Source organism: Tupaia chinensis, unplaced genomic scaffold (genome assembly GCF_000334495.1).
Source record: "Tupaia chinensis unplaced genomic scaffold, TupChi_1.0 Scaffold000226_1, whole genome shotgun sequence".
NCBI lineage: Eukaryota > Metazoa > Chordata > Mammalia > Scandentia > Tupaiidae > Tupaia > Tupaia belangeri.
This window is the reverse complement of record NW_006159701.1, coordinates 928,079-946,153: the sequence shown is the minus strand read 5'-3', so window position 1 is coordinate 946,153 and position 18,075 is coordinate 928,079. Positions and strand designations below refer to the sequence as shown.

The window sequence follows — 18,075 nt, the reverse complement described above, 5'->3', positions numbered from 1 at the left end:
GCACGGCCACACCATAATCCCTTCTCCTCCATTCTCCTCTCGGGATCTTGGGCACACATGCATATGCACCCAGCATGAGTTTAAGCCACCGGGTCCGGGTCTCAAACCATGGTCAAGTACATAAGAGTCCAGCGACACAGCCACTATGCCAACTGCTGGTCCTGAGCTTCTGGGGACCTACATGAGATCTTTAGGAAGAAAATTTTCTGAAAATTTACAGTATTAAAGTTCACTGTAAAAATGGGCCTGGCACAAACAGCAAGGTGTGTCCTGTTATCCTGGGGGTGGGGGTGTGCACTAAAATCTCAGTGCTTTCTTAACAAGGTCCCAACTGGCCAAATGGGCTGCGAAGCACACTGGTGTTAGGAGGTGGCTGGCACAGCGGTCGCTCTGGGTCCAAATGGCATGCAGCAGTAACCAAACTTCCACAGGAAGTCCTGACAGAAAGCAAATGGCCTCTTCAAAGGTTCCGCAGCTCCATGTTCAAAAATAAAGTGACTGGGGACCAGCAGTTAGCGTAATGGCTATGTCGCTGGACTCCCACATAGTCAACCGCGGTTCGCGTCCCGGACCGGGTGGCTTGGAACTCACGCCGGGTGCGTGTGCGTGTGTGCCCAAGATCTCAAGAGGAGAACGGAGGAGAAGGGATTGCGGCATGGCCATCTCCTTGGGGGGGTGATTTCTCGCTTTCTGTCTGGCTGGCTGGCAAGCGCATGCGCCCTATGGTGAAAACTTCGAAAAAATAAATAAATAAATAAAAAATAAAGTGACTAAGTCTTACAATCATTTTATTCTAATTCAAAAGAAAGACAAGAGCCAGCCACAGTGGTGCAGTGGTAATGCAATGGTCTGCAACGCTGGAAAGGTCTACGGTTGGTGTCCTGGGGTCTTCGTGTATGGTTGGGTGTGTGTACATGCTTCTGGCTGGCTGAGGTTGGGGGGGCGGGTGGCGTGAAGACCCTGCTGCAGGTACCTCTCTCCCTCCTTTTTCTCCATCTCATGGAAAAAGATCATAAATTTTTTGTAAAGGTGGGGGAAACCACTGACTTTATTCATTTTCTTTATGCTTTAGGGTATAAAGGGAATGATTTTTACCAGCAGGTTAACTTCTTTCTTCCTTTGCCCTATTTCTATCACTGTTCTTTCTGACGCCCCCTCACCCACCACCTGGCACAGATCTGAAAGAAGCCCTACTCCTCTCCCAGTACAAACAGCAAGTCAACCCCTCAGGTAGTGTCGGGGGGGAGTCCACTCATCAAGCGTTGCTGAAGGACACAAAACATTTCTGTCAACATAATTGGGAAAAAATGGCATAGGATGAAATCCTACAAGGTAAGTTTTATCTTAACCAGCACATTTCAAAGCATTTTTTTTTATAGATTTACAACATGCAACAAAGGTCAAACTGGAGAATCTTGTTTTCTTCTTGCTACATTAAAATTTTGAAACATTTATAGAGAAATCAATCCCCCTGAAAAGTCAAATGCTGTACTGAATTGGCCCAATTATAAATTCTGAATGAAATTTAAAAATCATCAGGGGAAAAAAAACCCCACCAACTTGACCTTTTAAATCTAGTTAAATGCCATTGTCCATTGGTAAACAATTTTTTTAATGGGAAAGCCTTCAAAAAGTTGTTTCTAACATTTCTACAGCACATTTGAAACCCTAAGTCAGCCATGTTTGTCAACAAATTGTCGTTGCCGTTTGCCTTAGTGGAATGCTTCACTTCTTCGGTGTGTTCACTTGACAGGGGGCCCTTTCTTTTCTCGTATATACAATCTGAAATTGTAACGGTAGTGAACTGACCAATCGGAGGTATGTATACTTTGCATTACTAGTGAAAACAGTAAGCCAACTTCTTTAAGTTTTGCTTAAAAGTCATACAAAAACATGATAAAGAAGGAAAAACAGGGGGACAGACTATGGAGTAACACTGAAAGGCTGACCCGCATGGGAGAGTTCTGGGTCCCATGTCCAGACACCTCCTTGAACCCACGTATGCCTGGAATTCCTAGACTGGCTGAGACTAGGAGTAGATTTAGTGGTGATGACCTGTTGGGGGGGGGTGTGCTTGCTCTCTCCCCGACTCCCACTCACTCATAGAATAAATAAACTTAAAAAAAAAAAGAAACGAAAAAATAATGTGCCCAAATGGCATGGAGAGAGGGATAAATGCACTCAAGACAATGTTTTAGGTTAAACACAATAAACCAGGTCTCACAAAAGTTTTAATTTATTCCATTGAGAGCAGCTTAAAATAACCTATTATTTTTTAGCCTTTGCTTTATTGATTTCTTTGAATTATGAAATCAAATTTTATAACATAATTTCATGATTTTATAAAAGTATCAGTCTCAATGACCTTCCTTGACAGTGTTAAAACAGCCCAATCCTAGAAATCTGAACTAATCAGAAGACTTGGACAGATGTTTGTCCTAAAAATCCAAACGTAAGAAGGGTCAAACGTCAAGGAATAATGTAATACTCTGAAACCCTTAGAAAACAGCCACGCCTAACAGGACTTCTAAACCAAATGACTTCCCCTGTGACCACGCGGACACCAGGGGTAGCACAGTGACCAGGCATAGCAGTGGCTTCTGTCTGGTCAGAAACCGACTCCCAACCCCACCGCATGTTCTGACAAGACTGGCCTCACCAGGGTTCCAGACCAGATGCCACCACAAAAGACAACCTATTCTCCCAGGTAACTCATCCTGATGTCACAAAGGACTTCTAATAAGACGTGCTTCTCAACTGCGCCATTAGAAATGTATGTTAGCAAAGCGTACAAGTCTACTTGGAATGTCTGAGGCAAAAGGGTTCTCGGGATATTTGCCAATTCATATTGCTTTCTGAAAGAGAGAGGAATCTGATGTTCTCCTCTAGAGCAGAAATAGTATTTTTGCAAGAAGTGCAGTTTGGCTCAATTTTATGGCACATACGGGAAAGTTTAAGAATCTCTCTGAACACTTTGGCATAGCTAAGGCCCTGTGTATGTGACGTAAGACGCAGAGCCTAGACCTAGACCCTGGTGGAGTCACAACACATGTGACCCAAGAGTTCCACTGTCCCATCTAGGAGAGGTACGAGGCACTGTGCCTTCTGAATTGGACGTGCTGAACCATGTGAGCTTGCGACCAAGAGCATGATACCAGTCACGGCTCTCCTTAAGGAGGGCTGGGAAGACACTCGCTCTTTAAGAACAACAACTGCTTTTCTGTTTCCGGTGGTGTTTCATTGTTGTTTTAACAGTATGTGAATACAATACTTCTTTTAATTAAGGAGAATGCGCATAAATAGTACACTCCTCCTCCTACACTGGAAACAGCAGAAAATAGACATGTATGTTAATTTAAACCCCAGCTAAGAGTTCAGATGGTTAACAAACCCCCAAATTACTTTTCCAACGTAACTACTATGAAAGAATATAAATAGACTCTTTCAGTAAAGTATCTTCTAAATTCTCAAAATACAATTTCGTTAAGAAGTACTTACTTTCCCAACGACTACAGCACATAAATATAAAAAAAAAAGTATCTGGAAACCCTAAAAATAGCAAGGACAGGATACAAATAATTAAGCTATCAAGTTATTTATATTGTTAGTAATTAATTTAGAGACGAATAGTAAAGCCACTCCAGGAACAGGACAAATATGGGGAAGGAATTTTTTAAACTAGTATGGTATTCTGTGGTTTTGTGACATGGGGGGATTTGTGGGCCCTCATTGCTCGGCATTTATTTGGGGATAAATCGGCAGGGCGTGGAATACACGGGGGGGGGCGGGGGGGGACAAACTGCAGAGTGCAGGTGCCACTGAGATTAGGCAAAAGGCCTTTCCGCTGCGCTGAGGGCCCTGTCGCCACTGTCGCAGGACATCCATTAATGGCGGATGAATGACAACATTACGACCGTGACAGACGGAGCTCATCTTAACACTTTCATTTTTCGGCATTCTTTTTTTTTTTTTTCCTCCACAGAATTCATTTTAAATTATACGAAAATGCATGACTGAGCGACCCCTTTCCTCCTTCGTCACATGCTGACTGGTATGCTTCCCGGCATCCAGCAGAAGGACCCAGAATGACTGCTGGACGAGTGCTTACTGCCGAGAGGGACTCCCAAGTGTCTGTGCGCGTCAGACTGGAAAAGGTGCTGTGTGTTTCACTTGAGCACACCGGACTTGGAGATTTTCGGAAACTGCTCCTGTCCCTGCAGTCTAAAACCGCACTGTGTCTTGTTCAGAATCACTGCGCACATTTCCAGCCAGCGGCGGACGGAGGCCTTGCACGATCAGCGCACCCATGCCCTCGCAGAGTATGCGTCCATCTGACCGGGAGCTCCCTGGAGTGCCAGACAGGGCAGTCCTGTGTGGGCGCTGCTCAAGGTGAGGGACCACATCCAACCTTGTCGGAAGCCATCTCCAACGTTCATCCCCAGGACACCCAGAGTCAGGTCTGAAGTGCACAAAAACCCCACTGTCGCTCTCCTATTCGCAGCAGTACGGAGAAAAGACAGGTAAAATCAGCAGTGGCTGTTTATGGATAAAATATGGCAATGCTTAGGGTAGTCTATTACCTAACCCTGGAGGTTTTCAAATTCCAGCCCGGAAAGTCTAGGATATGTTTGATATCAGACATAAAAAGTGAATTGGTAAGTAGGAATCATTTCATGTTCTAAGTTCAGAGATACCAAAATAAGTATGTAGCAAAGAAGAAGAACTCCCATGTCTTCAGTAGTTTCAAAGTGCAGACAAACGCGCTCAGGCAGGAGTGAGACAGACTGAGCCTGAGAAGGGGCCCGACTCCTATTAGGAGCAGCTCACAGGGTGCCCTGGGTCTTCAGCCTCGGAAGAGCCTCCGCAGTTAGTAAGTCCACTGTGTAGTCCTCACCCTTCTCCCACGGGCTCTATTTGGAGGGCTGAGGCCCCTGGCATGGAGTCCTTGAGTGTTGGGACTCCCTGCTCGTGGGCCTTAGAGGCCATTGCTGTTTCTGTGACAGAGCGGTGGCTTTGAGAGCTCCACGATGCCTGATCGAGATTTGTTCAGGAACTTGGGTGCACGACGCAGTAACCGCTGGGCCTCCGTGAAGGTCTCGGTCAGCTCTTTCTTCCACTGCACAAACTCTGGATCACTCTAATGGAAACACAGAGGTTGACATTTGCCTGCTTTGCCCTCAGGTGTGGGTGCCGCTAGTAATGACCAGTGCCCTAAACCCCTGAGTGGACATACACCTATTTCCTGCCCCCCCCCGAGAGGTCTTACTAACCAGTGGTCATGCTGGTGTGTCCTCCAAAATCACTTGTAGAAAGAAGGGAAGGACTGCGTTCTTCAATGCCCTCCAAACGAGGGCTACAACCCCACTATGAGAATCCCTGCCTTTAGTGGTATAGGGATTACCTGTGATTTCTGAAACAAGTGACATCTACAAAATAATATATGGAGAGGAGTTTGGACACATTTAATAAGGCCATAACGAACCTATTAAAAATGTGTTTCTGTGGGCCAACTCCTAGCCTGGTGGTTAAGGGAGCTGAATCCCACATGGCCAACAGCATGGTTTCAGCACCAGACTCAGAAGCTTAAGGATCATGCCAGGTGCATGTGCATTCATGACCCAAATCCTGACAGGATAGAGAAATGGACAGCCTATGTATGGCATAACCACTCCCCATGCAGGGGTGCCTTCTCCTTCTCCCTGTCTTTCTCTCTCTGGTAAGTGCACATGTCCTCTGGCAATTTTATTATTATTTTTTTAATGTGCTTTTGTATCTACTACTTATTTCTCTAAGTAAGTTGTTTTAACGCACACTAACACACACACACACACACACACACACACACATCCCAGTACACCAGCAGAAAAGTGTTCTGGAATTAAATTCGGGCTGTTGTAATGCAACTTTGAGAAAAACAAAAGTGAGATTTTTCCTTTAGAGAAGTCACTGTGGCAGCTGATGTTTAAGACCTCAACCTCAGACATGCTGAAAGGTATGACCTAGATTCTAGTTATGGAACAAATAGAATTCTAGGCCCCATTAAATACCGGACAGAGTTTTCAGATTCAGTAATCAAATTATTTCACATACTTCTTCCTGCCATGTTGTAATTTTGCTTTTTTAGGAATAGCCATTAACCTGCTGAAAACCTTGCACCTGGGAGCTGTCTTGCTAATTTTGTTATAGATGAAGCCTAGAGTCCAAGATGCTATATCAGCAGGCCGCCATCTCTGTGGAATGTTTATGTAACTGTTTTAACTGTCACCTGAGGAAAAAAGTATAAACAAACACTCACCTCACATTGCAAGACAAATTGCTTCCCTCCTTTAATTCTGAACAAAATGCATTTTTTGTCTTTGATCTGAGTTTCTTCCACAGAGAGGATCTGCTCCATTGTCAGTAAATTTTGCTAGCCATAAAAATAAAAATCAAAAGTTAGTCCAAAATTGCTCACAATTTCTCAAGTGCAATTAGTAAGTAATAACACCCAGAGCTAGCTTAGAACAGATTAAAAAAAAAAAAAAAAAAAGCAAATGGCATTTTTCTTTCTTTGCCAATATTCTAGAAGTGAGGGGGAAACAGCAACAAAGGAACATATACAAAACTTCAAATTACAATACCTTGAAGAAAATCGCAAAGAAAGAAATGTTGCTATAAGGTGAAACTGCAAAGCTGTCCCCTCAACACAGAACTGATGTGCGAATGATTCTAAATCATGAATATAACTTTGTGCGTCATATGCTTGTCTAAATTCTATCAATGACGTCAGGAGGGAACAATAAAGAACTACTCACGATTTACACGAGCAAAAGGTGCGTAGTTCAGTTTTGAGTTTGTTTCCATTTTTGCCAGAGGCTGCGTGCACTCTACAGAGAGAGAGAGAGGGAAAGCGGAAAAGCACCCCGGGGGGAAAGGTCACAGGCAATCCCTTCTCTTCCGTCTCTCACTCCTTTTGGGATTTTGAGCACACATGCATAGGCGCTCAGCGTGTTTCTCAAGCTGCTTGACCTGGGACTTGACCCACACAGTTGGCATAGTTGGCCATGTGGGATCCAGCCACCTTACCCACCAAGTCAAGGGCTGGCCCATGTAGTCCAATGTTAATGTAGCAGCTCAGTACATGTTTGGTGATGACTGCCTATATAGGCTGACGGTATTCTGACAATAGCGAAATGACGTGATAAATACAAATGACATTCTTTAAGGATTGTCACTCTGCGTCTATAGCATTGTTGCTTCAGGTGAATGCTATAGTGTCTTGAGTTCCTTACCATTTTATGTTTTTTTGGATAAACACTCCAGAAATCCTAGATGAAAAACAACATCATCGTCAACTGTCCAGTTTCCTTTTTCCTGCTTTATATTTATGAACCACTTACACGTATTATGGAGTGCCTCAAAACAAACACTAAATGTTGAATCTTTGAAAACCAAGATAATTCATTGCATTCGATGTTAAACAAAGGCAGCTGTTCTGGTTTGGGCTTTGTATTTTTAGTTTTCAAATATCCTGAAAAGTGGAATGATTTCCTTTCTGTGTGCACAACAGAGACTTGCCAGTAGACAGTATAATAACTGCGTAGTGTGCCCACATCCACTTGTTACCCAGAAACAGCCCGGCCTTTGGAGAGCTACTGCGATAGGTACGAGCACCCGAGTTACAGTTCAGGGCCCCCAAGAGAGTCTTACTGACTGGAATGAGGATCATGAATGGACTCATTTTTATAAAACATGACTTCTACAGCACAGGTAAATGCAGAAAGATCTTGTTTATTTTTAAAGAAATGTGGCAATCATGCAATTATAATGATTCATAATTAAATGGCAACTTCGCCCACGAGAACTGGAAGACACAACCCAAAGTCACATAGACAAGACCAGAGCCTGCTCTCCTCTACACTTTTGACTCCTAGAGCACTGATGGGCAGTATCTCACGACAGCCGGCGCATCAACATGCTTTTAACATGTCATGCTCATGGTGACATGCCACTTAGTCCCCAAGGGAAGAAAGCATGCTGTCTCCTTTTCGTTTGGTTTTTGAAAAAGTCATGACTCATTTTTGCACAGAAAAAAATACATCGTGACTTTTCAAAGCATGCCGTCTCCCAAGGGTTGGCTCCTTCCATGTTGATAAGCCCACAGCTTTTTACACGGCAGGTGCCTAATAAACGCTGGCCGAAAGACATAGTGTGGGTCGCAGATTCCTTTTCGTTTGGTTTTTGAAAAAGTCATGACTCATTTTTGCACAGAAAAAAATACATCGTGACTTTTCTGACAACCCAACATCTTGTTCACAAACAACAGCTCTCAAAAGAACCTTAGGGGGCCACTACATCTTCCTGTCTATGGTAAGAAATCCATCTGCAAATTTCCAACAAGGTGGAGGCAAATAGAAGGACCATTTGGTGACCTTGATTCTGTACCAACTGCCAAGGATGACAGTCCATGAGACCTGACTGGGGATGCTGTATATAGAGACCTGGGGCACAGACAGACCTGAGTCTCAATTGCTCCTTGCCCACACGCATTTGGTGATCTTGATTCTGTACCAATTGCCAAAGATGACAGTCCATGAGACCTGATTGGGAATGCTGTATATAGAGACCTGAGTCTCAATTGCTCCTTGCCCACACCATCTAGCTGTGTTCCGGGTACACTGTCCTTCTCTAAGCTCTGATCTCCATCAATAACACCAGGGCCCTGATTTCTATTTATAAAACCAGAGCTGGACCCTCAGAGGTTACTAAACAGATCTTTTAACAGCACCTAGCTTCAGAAAAACGTGCAAAAATGATAGTGGCCATCATACCTTCTAGTTCTCTCATTTCACAGGTGAGGGTGGTGAGGCGGAGTCTGTGCAATGTGCTCAGAGTCCTGGAGATACTGAGCCATGGACTGGAAGTCCTCTGCCCTCATCTTCCCAGCCACCCTCCTGCCTTCTTTGAACCCATCTGATGGTGTGGCACTCTGGACCTCAGTAAGTTGCCATGGTCTATTTTCAGATATTACACTTGACTTGGAAGTTTAGAAGTGAAGATCTGAACAGAACAGTCTCGTGCATACAAGTTAAAACAGAATCTAGGGGGACATTTCACAGACCGTGTCGGCAACGTGACGTCACCACGTAAGGCCACACACCAGAAATGGTGCCTGCGAGGGTTGGCTCTTCTTGGGGAAAAAATAAATTAAGTTCCTATAAATACGACACATTACAGAAATCACCATCTCATATGTGAACTAAGAATTTAAATAGGGGTTCGGGGGCCAGCAGATGACATGGTTGGACTCTCACATTGCCAATCATGGTTCGAGTCCTGGACCCTGTGGCTTGACAGTCACACCAGGCGCATGGGTGTGGACACCCAAGATCTTGGGAGGAGAATGGAGAAAGGATTGTGGTGGGGCCCTCCCCGGGGCGGGGGGATGATTTCTCACTTTTCCTCTCACTGTTTCTGTCTCTCTCCCCTGGACAAATACATACCCTACAGCAAAAACCTCTTAAAAAAAATAGGGGGTTCTCCAGCTCCCTCTCTACTAACATATTCAGTGCTGGCTACTCAATATTCTGATAAGCTCATGACATTCATTCATTGCTCTGGGAGAGCAAATGTTACCCAGACTGTTTCTTCATTATATGTAATGAAATTTGGAAAATACAAAATATTTAAATACAAGCTATCCCCAAAGTTCTTCTGCCTTTAACTGAGATTGAGATTCTACAGGGGAAAAAATATATATACAAGAAAAAAAAACAAAAAGAAAACTTACCCTTTTATTTTCTAAATAATATTAGAGTAAGAATTTTCTTGTCTAGGTAAGCTAAGGTAACGCGAGGATCAAAAACATCTCATTACTCAGCTGAATGCTATGTTTATTCCAGAAATACGTGGTTTTATATAGACAGCCAACCCACAGTGATGTCGAGTCCTAACTACCTTTTTATTGTGAAATACTAGCTCTTTAAAAAAAAAAAAGAAAGAAAGAAAGAAAGAAAGAAAAAGGTTCATTTTAAAGCCTTGAATGAAGGCTTTGGTGATGGTGCTAAAGTCATTCATCCACTCATCCGTTCAACAGCTATTATAGTAAGTGAATGCCTAGGTGCCCAGTGTGTTCAGTGTGGAACAAGAGACAAAAATTCCTGCCCTCGGGGAGCTTACAGTCTAGTGAGAGATCCGGACCACAAACAAACAAAACTCATGTTGTATCACTTGGAGACAAGCAGGAGGAAAAAGGGCAAAGGAGGGGAGGGGCCAGGAAGGTTCCAGTGGTCAAGGGGTGGGGTTTGTGGAGCTCCCACTTGTCACCGAAAACATGCTTAAATTTCCAAAGTATATTTAAAATATAGTACTGTTTGTTTGTTTTCGGAGCTCTAAGCCTAGATGACATTTTCTGTAAGGTGACCTCTGGGATCTACACCGAGATCTATTTGAGATCTATTTATATGCACGTTATTCACTAACATATGACAATACGTTCGTTAAATTGCTAGACACTCTTGTCTAATTTCAGCTCTAATTAAAAAGATACTCTTCGACAAGGTCATTAAGACTTTTTTTTTTATTTCCCCTGGGTCCAATTTGTCAGGATTCCGGTGGCATTGTCGCCCTCTCTAAGTAAATTACCACTGATACAATTTTACATTTAAAATCTGCAAGACAAACAGTGTCTGGCGTGTTCTCCATACACCAGTTCCCTAAGGAGCAGCCTGCATATAAAAGCTGGGTCCCTGAAGAACTGAGGTGAGTACATGTAAACAAATACAGTATTCCCTGGGTGTATTCCGGCAAACTCCATGTAGGACGTGAGTCATCTCATGTCAGGGACACATCTCTAAGTTGATGATAAATGCTATAAGGAAATCGTCAGATAAGACAGATAAATCCTGTACCAAGATGCCTCCTCCAAAGTAACCTAGTAAGAGAATATAAGTATTTCTTGTCATTCTTATTGTATAAGGTTAATCCTATAGTATAAGGACTTTTGCTTAGAAGTAAAATGAAATGATACTCGATTGGGCTGCCCTGTAGACTAATTGTTAGGGAAGCTGGATTCCACATGATTGACCATGGTTTTGAATCCTGGCCCCGGCAACCCAAAGAACACGCTGAGTGCATACATGTATGTGCCCTAAATCCCAACAGGATGAAGACACAGAAGAGAAGGGACTACAATGTGACCGTGTCCTATTGGGGGGTGCTCTCTCTCTCTCCTTCTTCCTCTCTCTCTTTCAAGTGTGCATACATTCCCTCTGGCAAATTAAAAAACAAAAGAAATCATATTTACCATATTTGATTACAACCAACTTAAACATCCAAGATTCATTAAATCTTAGAAAACTCAAGAGTATAATATTTAGTGCATCAAGAATGACTCATCCATTTAATCCTCAATTTCTACGTTACCAGAGAGAGACAGAGACAGTGAGAAGGAAAGTAAGAAATCACCCCCCCACACACACACAGAGGGATGGTCATTCTACAATCCCTTCTTCTCCATTCTCTTCCCAGGGTCTTGGGCATACACGTACATACACCTGGTGTGATTCTCAAGCGACTGGATCCGGGACTCAAACTGCAGTCGGCAATGTGGGAGTTCAGCGAGGTAACCATTACGCCATCTGCTGCCCCCTTTCAACTATTTTCAATGAAAATACGGGTTTGGCAAGTCTTTAATGCTGTTGCTGATATCAACAGATTTGTACATTCCTCTCTCATGACAAGTGAAGGGCAAGTCAAGTTCCTCAGCAGGATTAACTGTGTATTCTGTGGAGCCTGGTTTAAAATAAAAATGCAGGCCCTGTGTTCAAAAGTGGTTAAGAATCTCAAGATGATGACAACGAAACACTGAACTGAGGGCACAGCCTATACAACCACCCAGGCCACATACCGGCGATGGGGCTGACCCTCCTCCTCACGCCACAGTACTCAACCTTTAAGGGAAAAACCTTCCAAGGTAAGATGACATGTTAGCGAAATACTGCGGCCTTGATACACTTTTATTTATATGCTGACTTGGAAATATTATGGGCCAGCAGGTGGCATAGTGGTTTAGGCAAGGACTCCCATATGGCTAACCATGGTTCGAGTCTCAGACCTAGCAACTTGCTTTCTCACTTTCCCTCTCTCTCTCTGTCTGGTGAGTGCATGTAGTAAACTAAAATAATAATAATAGTAGTAAATAAAGTTAAATAAATCTTTTAAAAAAACTGTACTTTGCTGAATAAGACTTCATTTCAAAGACCAATAATAGAAATAGATTCTTACAGAAATGATAATATTGAGTACTTTCTAGGCAAATTACACTAAAAAGATGGATGGCACTGTTTGGAGTTTGTTTGTCTCTACTGGAAAATACCTTGTGACGCAAGTATGTTTTCAGCTTTACAAGAAACTCTCAAAACTCATCGCATTCCAAATGTATTGGGGCACATTAGCTATTTTACCTTCTTCATGGCCAAGTTGTTTATTTTTAGCTCGCTTCCTGGCCTCGATTTTATCCGTGTCTGCATTTACTGCTTCATAAACTGTTTCCGCTACTTCCTGCTGCCAGCGTTCAGAGATCACCAAAGGGAAGTTCTTGTAGAGTTCTTGGTCACAATCAAGCAGCTTATTATTTTAAGAAATCAAGATATTTATGATTTAACATACTTACAAAGGCAACAGAGTCAACAGCCCCACGCTCATGGTGACTCTATCGTGACTACACAGAGGGAGGTAACTAAGTAACAGCACAGGAGAGTTCAGAGCCCGTTGGTTAGTTGTCGTAAGTCTCTCCTGATGAAACACAAGCAACCAGGATCCACACAAACAGCGATAATGGATCAGCCATCCCCGTCAGTCCCAGAGCAGAGAGACTCAGCTCAATCTTCTACACACACTTCAGGACGTTTTTGCCAATGAAAACTAACATATCCCAGGTGTCTTCAAAAAGTTTATGAAAATGCGTATTACGAACAAACTACGCATGGACTCTAAATGTTTTTTGGGGGGGCACCAAAACAAAATACTCTTAACTCCATTTTTCTCTACTATTTTTTGAAGTCCCCACATATGGAGTTTCACTTAAAATACTAAAAGATTTGGACAACAAAGTAAAATTTCAATTGTGGTGAGGATATTTTATTTATAAAAGTAGGAAAATAATTCTTTTAGAAACAATTAAAAAGGAGAAGCCAACAGGGCTTTCTAACCTATCCCTTAACTAACCTGAAAAGTCAGGAAAAAAAATAAATAACTGGGCTAAATTTACTACTAATTACATAAACCTTCCAAGTAATTAAAGTTTAATAGTATGATCATATTTTAAGTAGGAAGCTTAAAACACATGGAGAATTTAGGCGATACAGCCTTTAAGCATTGCTCTACTAAAAATTATACTTAATGATAGTATTTTTCTTTAGAACAATTACTCAAAATTCATCATTCTGTCCTCAAAATTAGGCTGCATTTTAAAATGAGCCAAAAAAAAAATAGTTGTAAACTATCTGAGACAAAATTCTATAACTCAATTTGACTGTCTGCTCAGAGGTCCACATCTCTTCAGAGATTTGATTTGCTTGCTCCTTTGCCTGAGAGATGAGCAGGGATAAACCTCACAATAGGCAAGTTATTTAAAAGGGTAAAGGAATAACAAAGAGGTTAAGGAGCTAGCCCATAGTTTTCAGCAACTCAGTGGAACACTGGCAGGACTTTGCAACCCCGTCCTGATTTGGGGTGTTCCCCATCCACTCTGACCCATATCCATCTACTCTTACCTATTAGGAAGACGTGCCCATTTGAGGTCACTCTGCTCTGGAGAGCTTTTTCCCCCTTCTCTGTTTTCCTAAGATGCCCAAACTCAACCCAGGGCCGAAACCCTTTGTCGTTCTGAACGCGATGAGCGGTGTGGCCTGTCTGAGAGCACCCTGGAATCAGGCACACTGGCACAGATGCTAAAGTAGGGCAAGAGGCAAAGCGTACTCTCTTCCAAGGCGGTTGTTTGAAACCATCAACTCCGCTTTATAGACAGACTGTTCTACCTCCTGTCACTTCAGAAACCCTTGATCTGTATGACTCAGCTCATGCTGTTAAAAATGAATTTAAAAAGAAGAGACTCTATGTTTATGTGAGGTGAGGTTTGTTTTTCCTTCTCTTTTAAAAGAACAACATATTCTTCAGTCTACTGTTTAAAGACAAAGAACAATTTCTTAAAAAGTAGTTCCTCATCTGAACTAGCCCATCATAGGGGCTGGGACCTGGGGTCCTCGGTCCGGTTGTGTCCCCACATCACACACCTTCTTGTTCTGAGTCTGTTTTGTCCTCAGCTCTTACAAAAGAACCAAAATCTTACTAATAGAAGCTACCAGGTTATTAAACACTGACTTTACGCCAGGAATTGTAAGCTAGTCATCTCATTTATCCTCAGAAAAATCTTGGTAGTGAAACCACCTACTTTACAAATGAGGAAATCAAGGTTCAAGAGATTTTAAAATAGCCCAACTTCACTAGGCTGATAAGTGTCAGATCTGAATCTAGTCTATCTGACTCCTGTGCCTACATTTAGGCTCACAGAATTTCAAAGTAGGAGAATCTCTTTTTAACATCAAAGATTTTTGTGGGCTCCTAAACAAAAGAGGAGTTTCATTTTTAGTACCCTTTGATGGACAGTACTACACTGATGACAAAATTCTATTTGACAGCAGCGATCTCTTTCAATGGCTTGTGAATGGAATGCTTGTCCCCCAAAGCCCTCGTATGGAGCACCTCTGCATGGGACAGGTACTGATTGTTCAGGCTACAGATGAGACCTGGAGTGCATGGGTCTAGGCATCCGTCTCCTGCTGCACCCCTAGACCACAGAGTGTGTCTCTGAGGGGCGCAGCATCTCTGGCCCTTGCTTGGCCTCCAGCTCCTGGGAAGCTTGTCCTGAAACCCACCTTCAGGACTCACCCCTCCTCCCTGGTGTCCTCATTTCTGACCAGCTGCCACTTCTTTCCCAGCTCCTCAACATACTCGGCCTCCACGCACTATTCTCCAGAACTACTCTCCTTCCCAGAAATCCTCACACGAACTTCCTCCAGCCACTGACCTACACTTTCTGCCCCTACGGCCAATCTCGTCCAATCTCTGCGTGTCTAGTTTCCACTCCTTGCATTTTACTTGTCTCTCCTTTACTTACACCTGACAGGTGTGTGTTTTAATAGTGTCACAACCGTCTGGTGGGAGGAGCTACTTGGTGGGGAAAGTGAAGGGGGCTTGCATACGAAGGGTATAAATGCAGGCACTGGGGTGGGAGGGAGGCTTAGGGTGGTGGGGAGAGCCTGAGATAAGCTGTCAGAGCGGGGGCTGATGAGGACTTGACATGTAGTGATACACTTTGACTTAGCATCTTAAAGAGGATGATTTTCTCTCATGACTCACCCTCTGTAATTATGTCTTGTCTCTACTTGGAAAGATAATGATATGAACAAAAGTTTGAAAAACGCAGAGGATTATATTTAAAAAAAAAAAACAGTGATTATTTCACCTTTGACTGACAAATGCAAAATGATTCATGCTGTTTGCTCTTTTCATCCTAACACAGGGAGATCTAAATACTTAGGGGAACTCAGAAACCTGGCTCTTTTCTAAATACTTAGAAGAATTAAGATGATCAAAGTCTGTTCGAAATCACATAGCTGTTTTGTTCTTGCTTCCTACACCTCCAGGTTTTATCTCAATTACAAAAATTTCCAAGTCAATAGAAATCTGACCCTTTTGCAGTTGACTGAAAATAAAAGAATTGGTCCAAAGAAAGGTTTCTAATTAATTTAGATCCTTCACTTATACATACTTCAAATATGTATTCATTTGTAAGTGACCTCCCACAAACAGCTCAAGACTAAAAGCAATCGCTAAGTCTAGTTAATTTATAATGGAAATTCTCCCCATCCAAAAAGGAAAAGAAAAAGAAAACCCGAAGAGAAAGAACCATGCCAGGTGTACCTTAATGCCCTTGGTGTCCTCTTCATCGAATGAGCCAATATCAAAGGCATCTGCTGCATTGACTTCTCCCCGGGGAGGGATCAAGGGTGGTGGGTACTGGAAGACCCAAGGAAGGAGGGTACAGTTATCAGGTGACCTTTTTAGTCCCATCCCAACCTCACATTCTACACGAACGCAGCGTGAGATGGCTCCCTCCAGGAAGCACAGTGCTCAGGCTCACACGAGTCACATCACAGAGTTCACACCCGAACCTCTACACAGAGCATCCCCAAAGGAGGATTCCACATTTTAGACAAACTTAATAAAAAAAAAAAAAAAAAAGAAGGCCAGCCTATGGTCCTGTGATTAAGGGACCCAGGTCTCTAAGGCATGGCTAACTATGGTTAGAATCCTAACCCTGGCAGCTTGAAATACACTCTGGGTGTGCACACACACGTGTGTGTGGGTCCAAAATCTTGACAGGATGAAAAAATTGAGAGGATCATGGCAGGATCACACCTCCAGGGGGGCGGGGGGGGGTGGTACTTTCTCCTTTTCTCTTTCTGTCTTTCTCAGGCAAACACACACAATCTCTGGCAATTAAAAAGAAAGAAAGAACAAGGGTTCATGTCCAAAACCCTAAACAACTTGTAAATAAAGTCTCAAGACTGCCAAGCCCCCAGCTAAACTTGAAGAAAGCACGTTCTCAGAGAAAGTCACATGGCGTTTGAATTCCTAGCCATAACTAGCAATGGGCCAAGACAGACTACCCTACGACATTTTTCCGCTCTTTACTACAGAAAACCATTATTCCTCCACAGCTTGAGTACATGCAAAAATAAGTCCAAAGTGGGGCCAGTAGGTAGCATGGCAGTTAAGGCGCTGGACTCCCACATGGCGGATCGTGTTTCGAGCCCAGGACCCGGAGGCTTGAAAATCACATCAGGCACATGTGCATGTGTGCCCAAAATCCTGGGAGGAGAATAGAAGACAAGGGATTGTGGCATAGCCATCCCCCAGGGGGTGATTTCTCACTTTCTCTCTCTCTCTGTCTCTGTCTCTGTCTCTCTCTCAAGTACACACACTCTACGGCAAAAACCTTTTAAAAAAAAAAGTCCACGCTGATAATTAACATTTAAAAAAATTTAACTTGGGGTCTTTTCTGTATCAATGCAAATATAAAGGGAATTATGCTGCTAAAATATCATGTTGGTTCTTAAATTATGTGCTACTAGGCTAGGCAAATACATGCAAGTCTATGACAAAAGATTATTGTGCATTTCCATATACGCAGGGCCTTCAAAATGTTTGTGGGAAATGTGTATTTAAAAAAAAAAAACTATGCATGAATTACAAACATTTTTTGTACCAAAATAACAATTCTTCTCTTCCATTCTCCTCCTGGGATTTTGGGCATGCACACACATGTGCCTGGCATGACTTTCAAACCACCAAGTCCAGGACTCAAAATGCAATTAGCCATGTGAGAGTCTAGTTCCTTAACCACCATGCCACCTGCTGGCCCCTCCACTTTTTAAAATTCCCCTCGTAGAAATATATGAAAATACAGTCACATATTGAGATAAGGATTGAAGATAAGCTAAAAGCAAATACAAATCTCAATTATATAGACACTTGAATCAACTGCATAATAGCTCCATTTCATCTTATATTAATTTCTGTGGAAGGTATTTTCAAAATGGTTATTATTAGGGAAATGAAGAGGGAATGCCAAACGGCAACTCTTGGGTGGCAGAGTCCCATGGATAGGAAAGCTGCTGTGGGGACCCTGGTGGGGTAGGGACAGAACGACAGCGGAAGGCAGCAGCTCCTGGAGAGACAGACACATAGAACATGAAGGCAGAGGCGGCGATCCCCACAGTGAAGTCCCCAAGGAGTACCTTTTGTAAATAGACATGCTGCCAGTCAACGCCTTTGAAAAAGCCGTGCTCTTTTACTTCCTGTGCACTGGAGAAGAAAGGAGGAGTCATAATTGTGGTGAGTGTACATGTGGAAATAAAGAAATATCTTGCAAAAACTGTCTCCTATTAAGAACACAAATAAGGGACCAGCAGTTAGCGTAATGGCTATGTCGCTGGACTCCCATATAGTCGACCGTGGTTCGCGTCCCAG

The 18,075-nt window shown here is 42.9% G+C and overlaps 1 protein-coding gene across 1 annotated transcript in view; it reads right to left on the bottom strand.

The window, feature by feature from the left end:
- Positions 1-680: 680 nt before the first annotated feature.
- Positions 681-18,075, bottom strand: part of GRK3 (G protein-coupled receptor kinase 3) — a 172,234-nt gene continuing 154,839 nt past the window's right edge. Inside the window, exons 17-21 of the mRNA XM_027771575.1 lie at positions 15,964-16,059; positions 12,386-12,606; positions 8,498-8,579; positions 6,296-6,409; positions 681-5,137 (exon numbers count right to left, since the gene is read on the bottom strand). Coding sequence (XP_027627376.1) covers positions 4,976-5,137; positions 6,296-6,409; positions 8,498-8,579; positions 12,386-12,606; positions 15,964-16,059 — 675 coding nt within the window. The 3' untranslated portion in view covers positions 681-4,975. The remainder of the gene's footprint in view (positions 5,138-6,295; positions 6,410-8,497; positions 8,580-12,385; positions 12,607-15,963; positions 16,060-18,075) is intronic.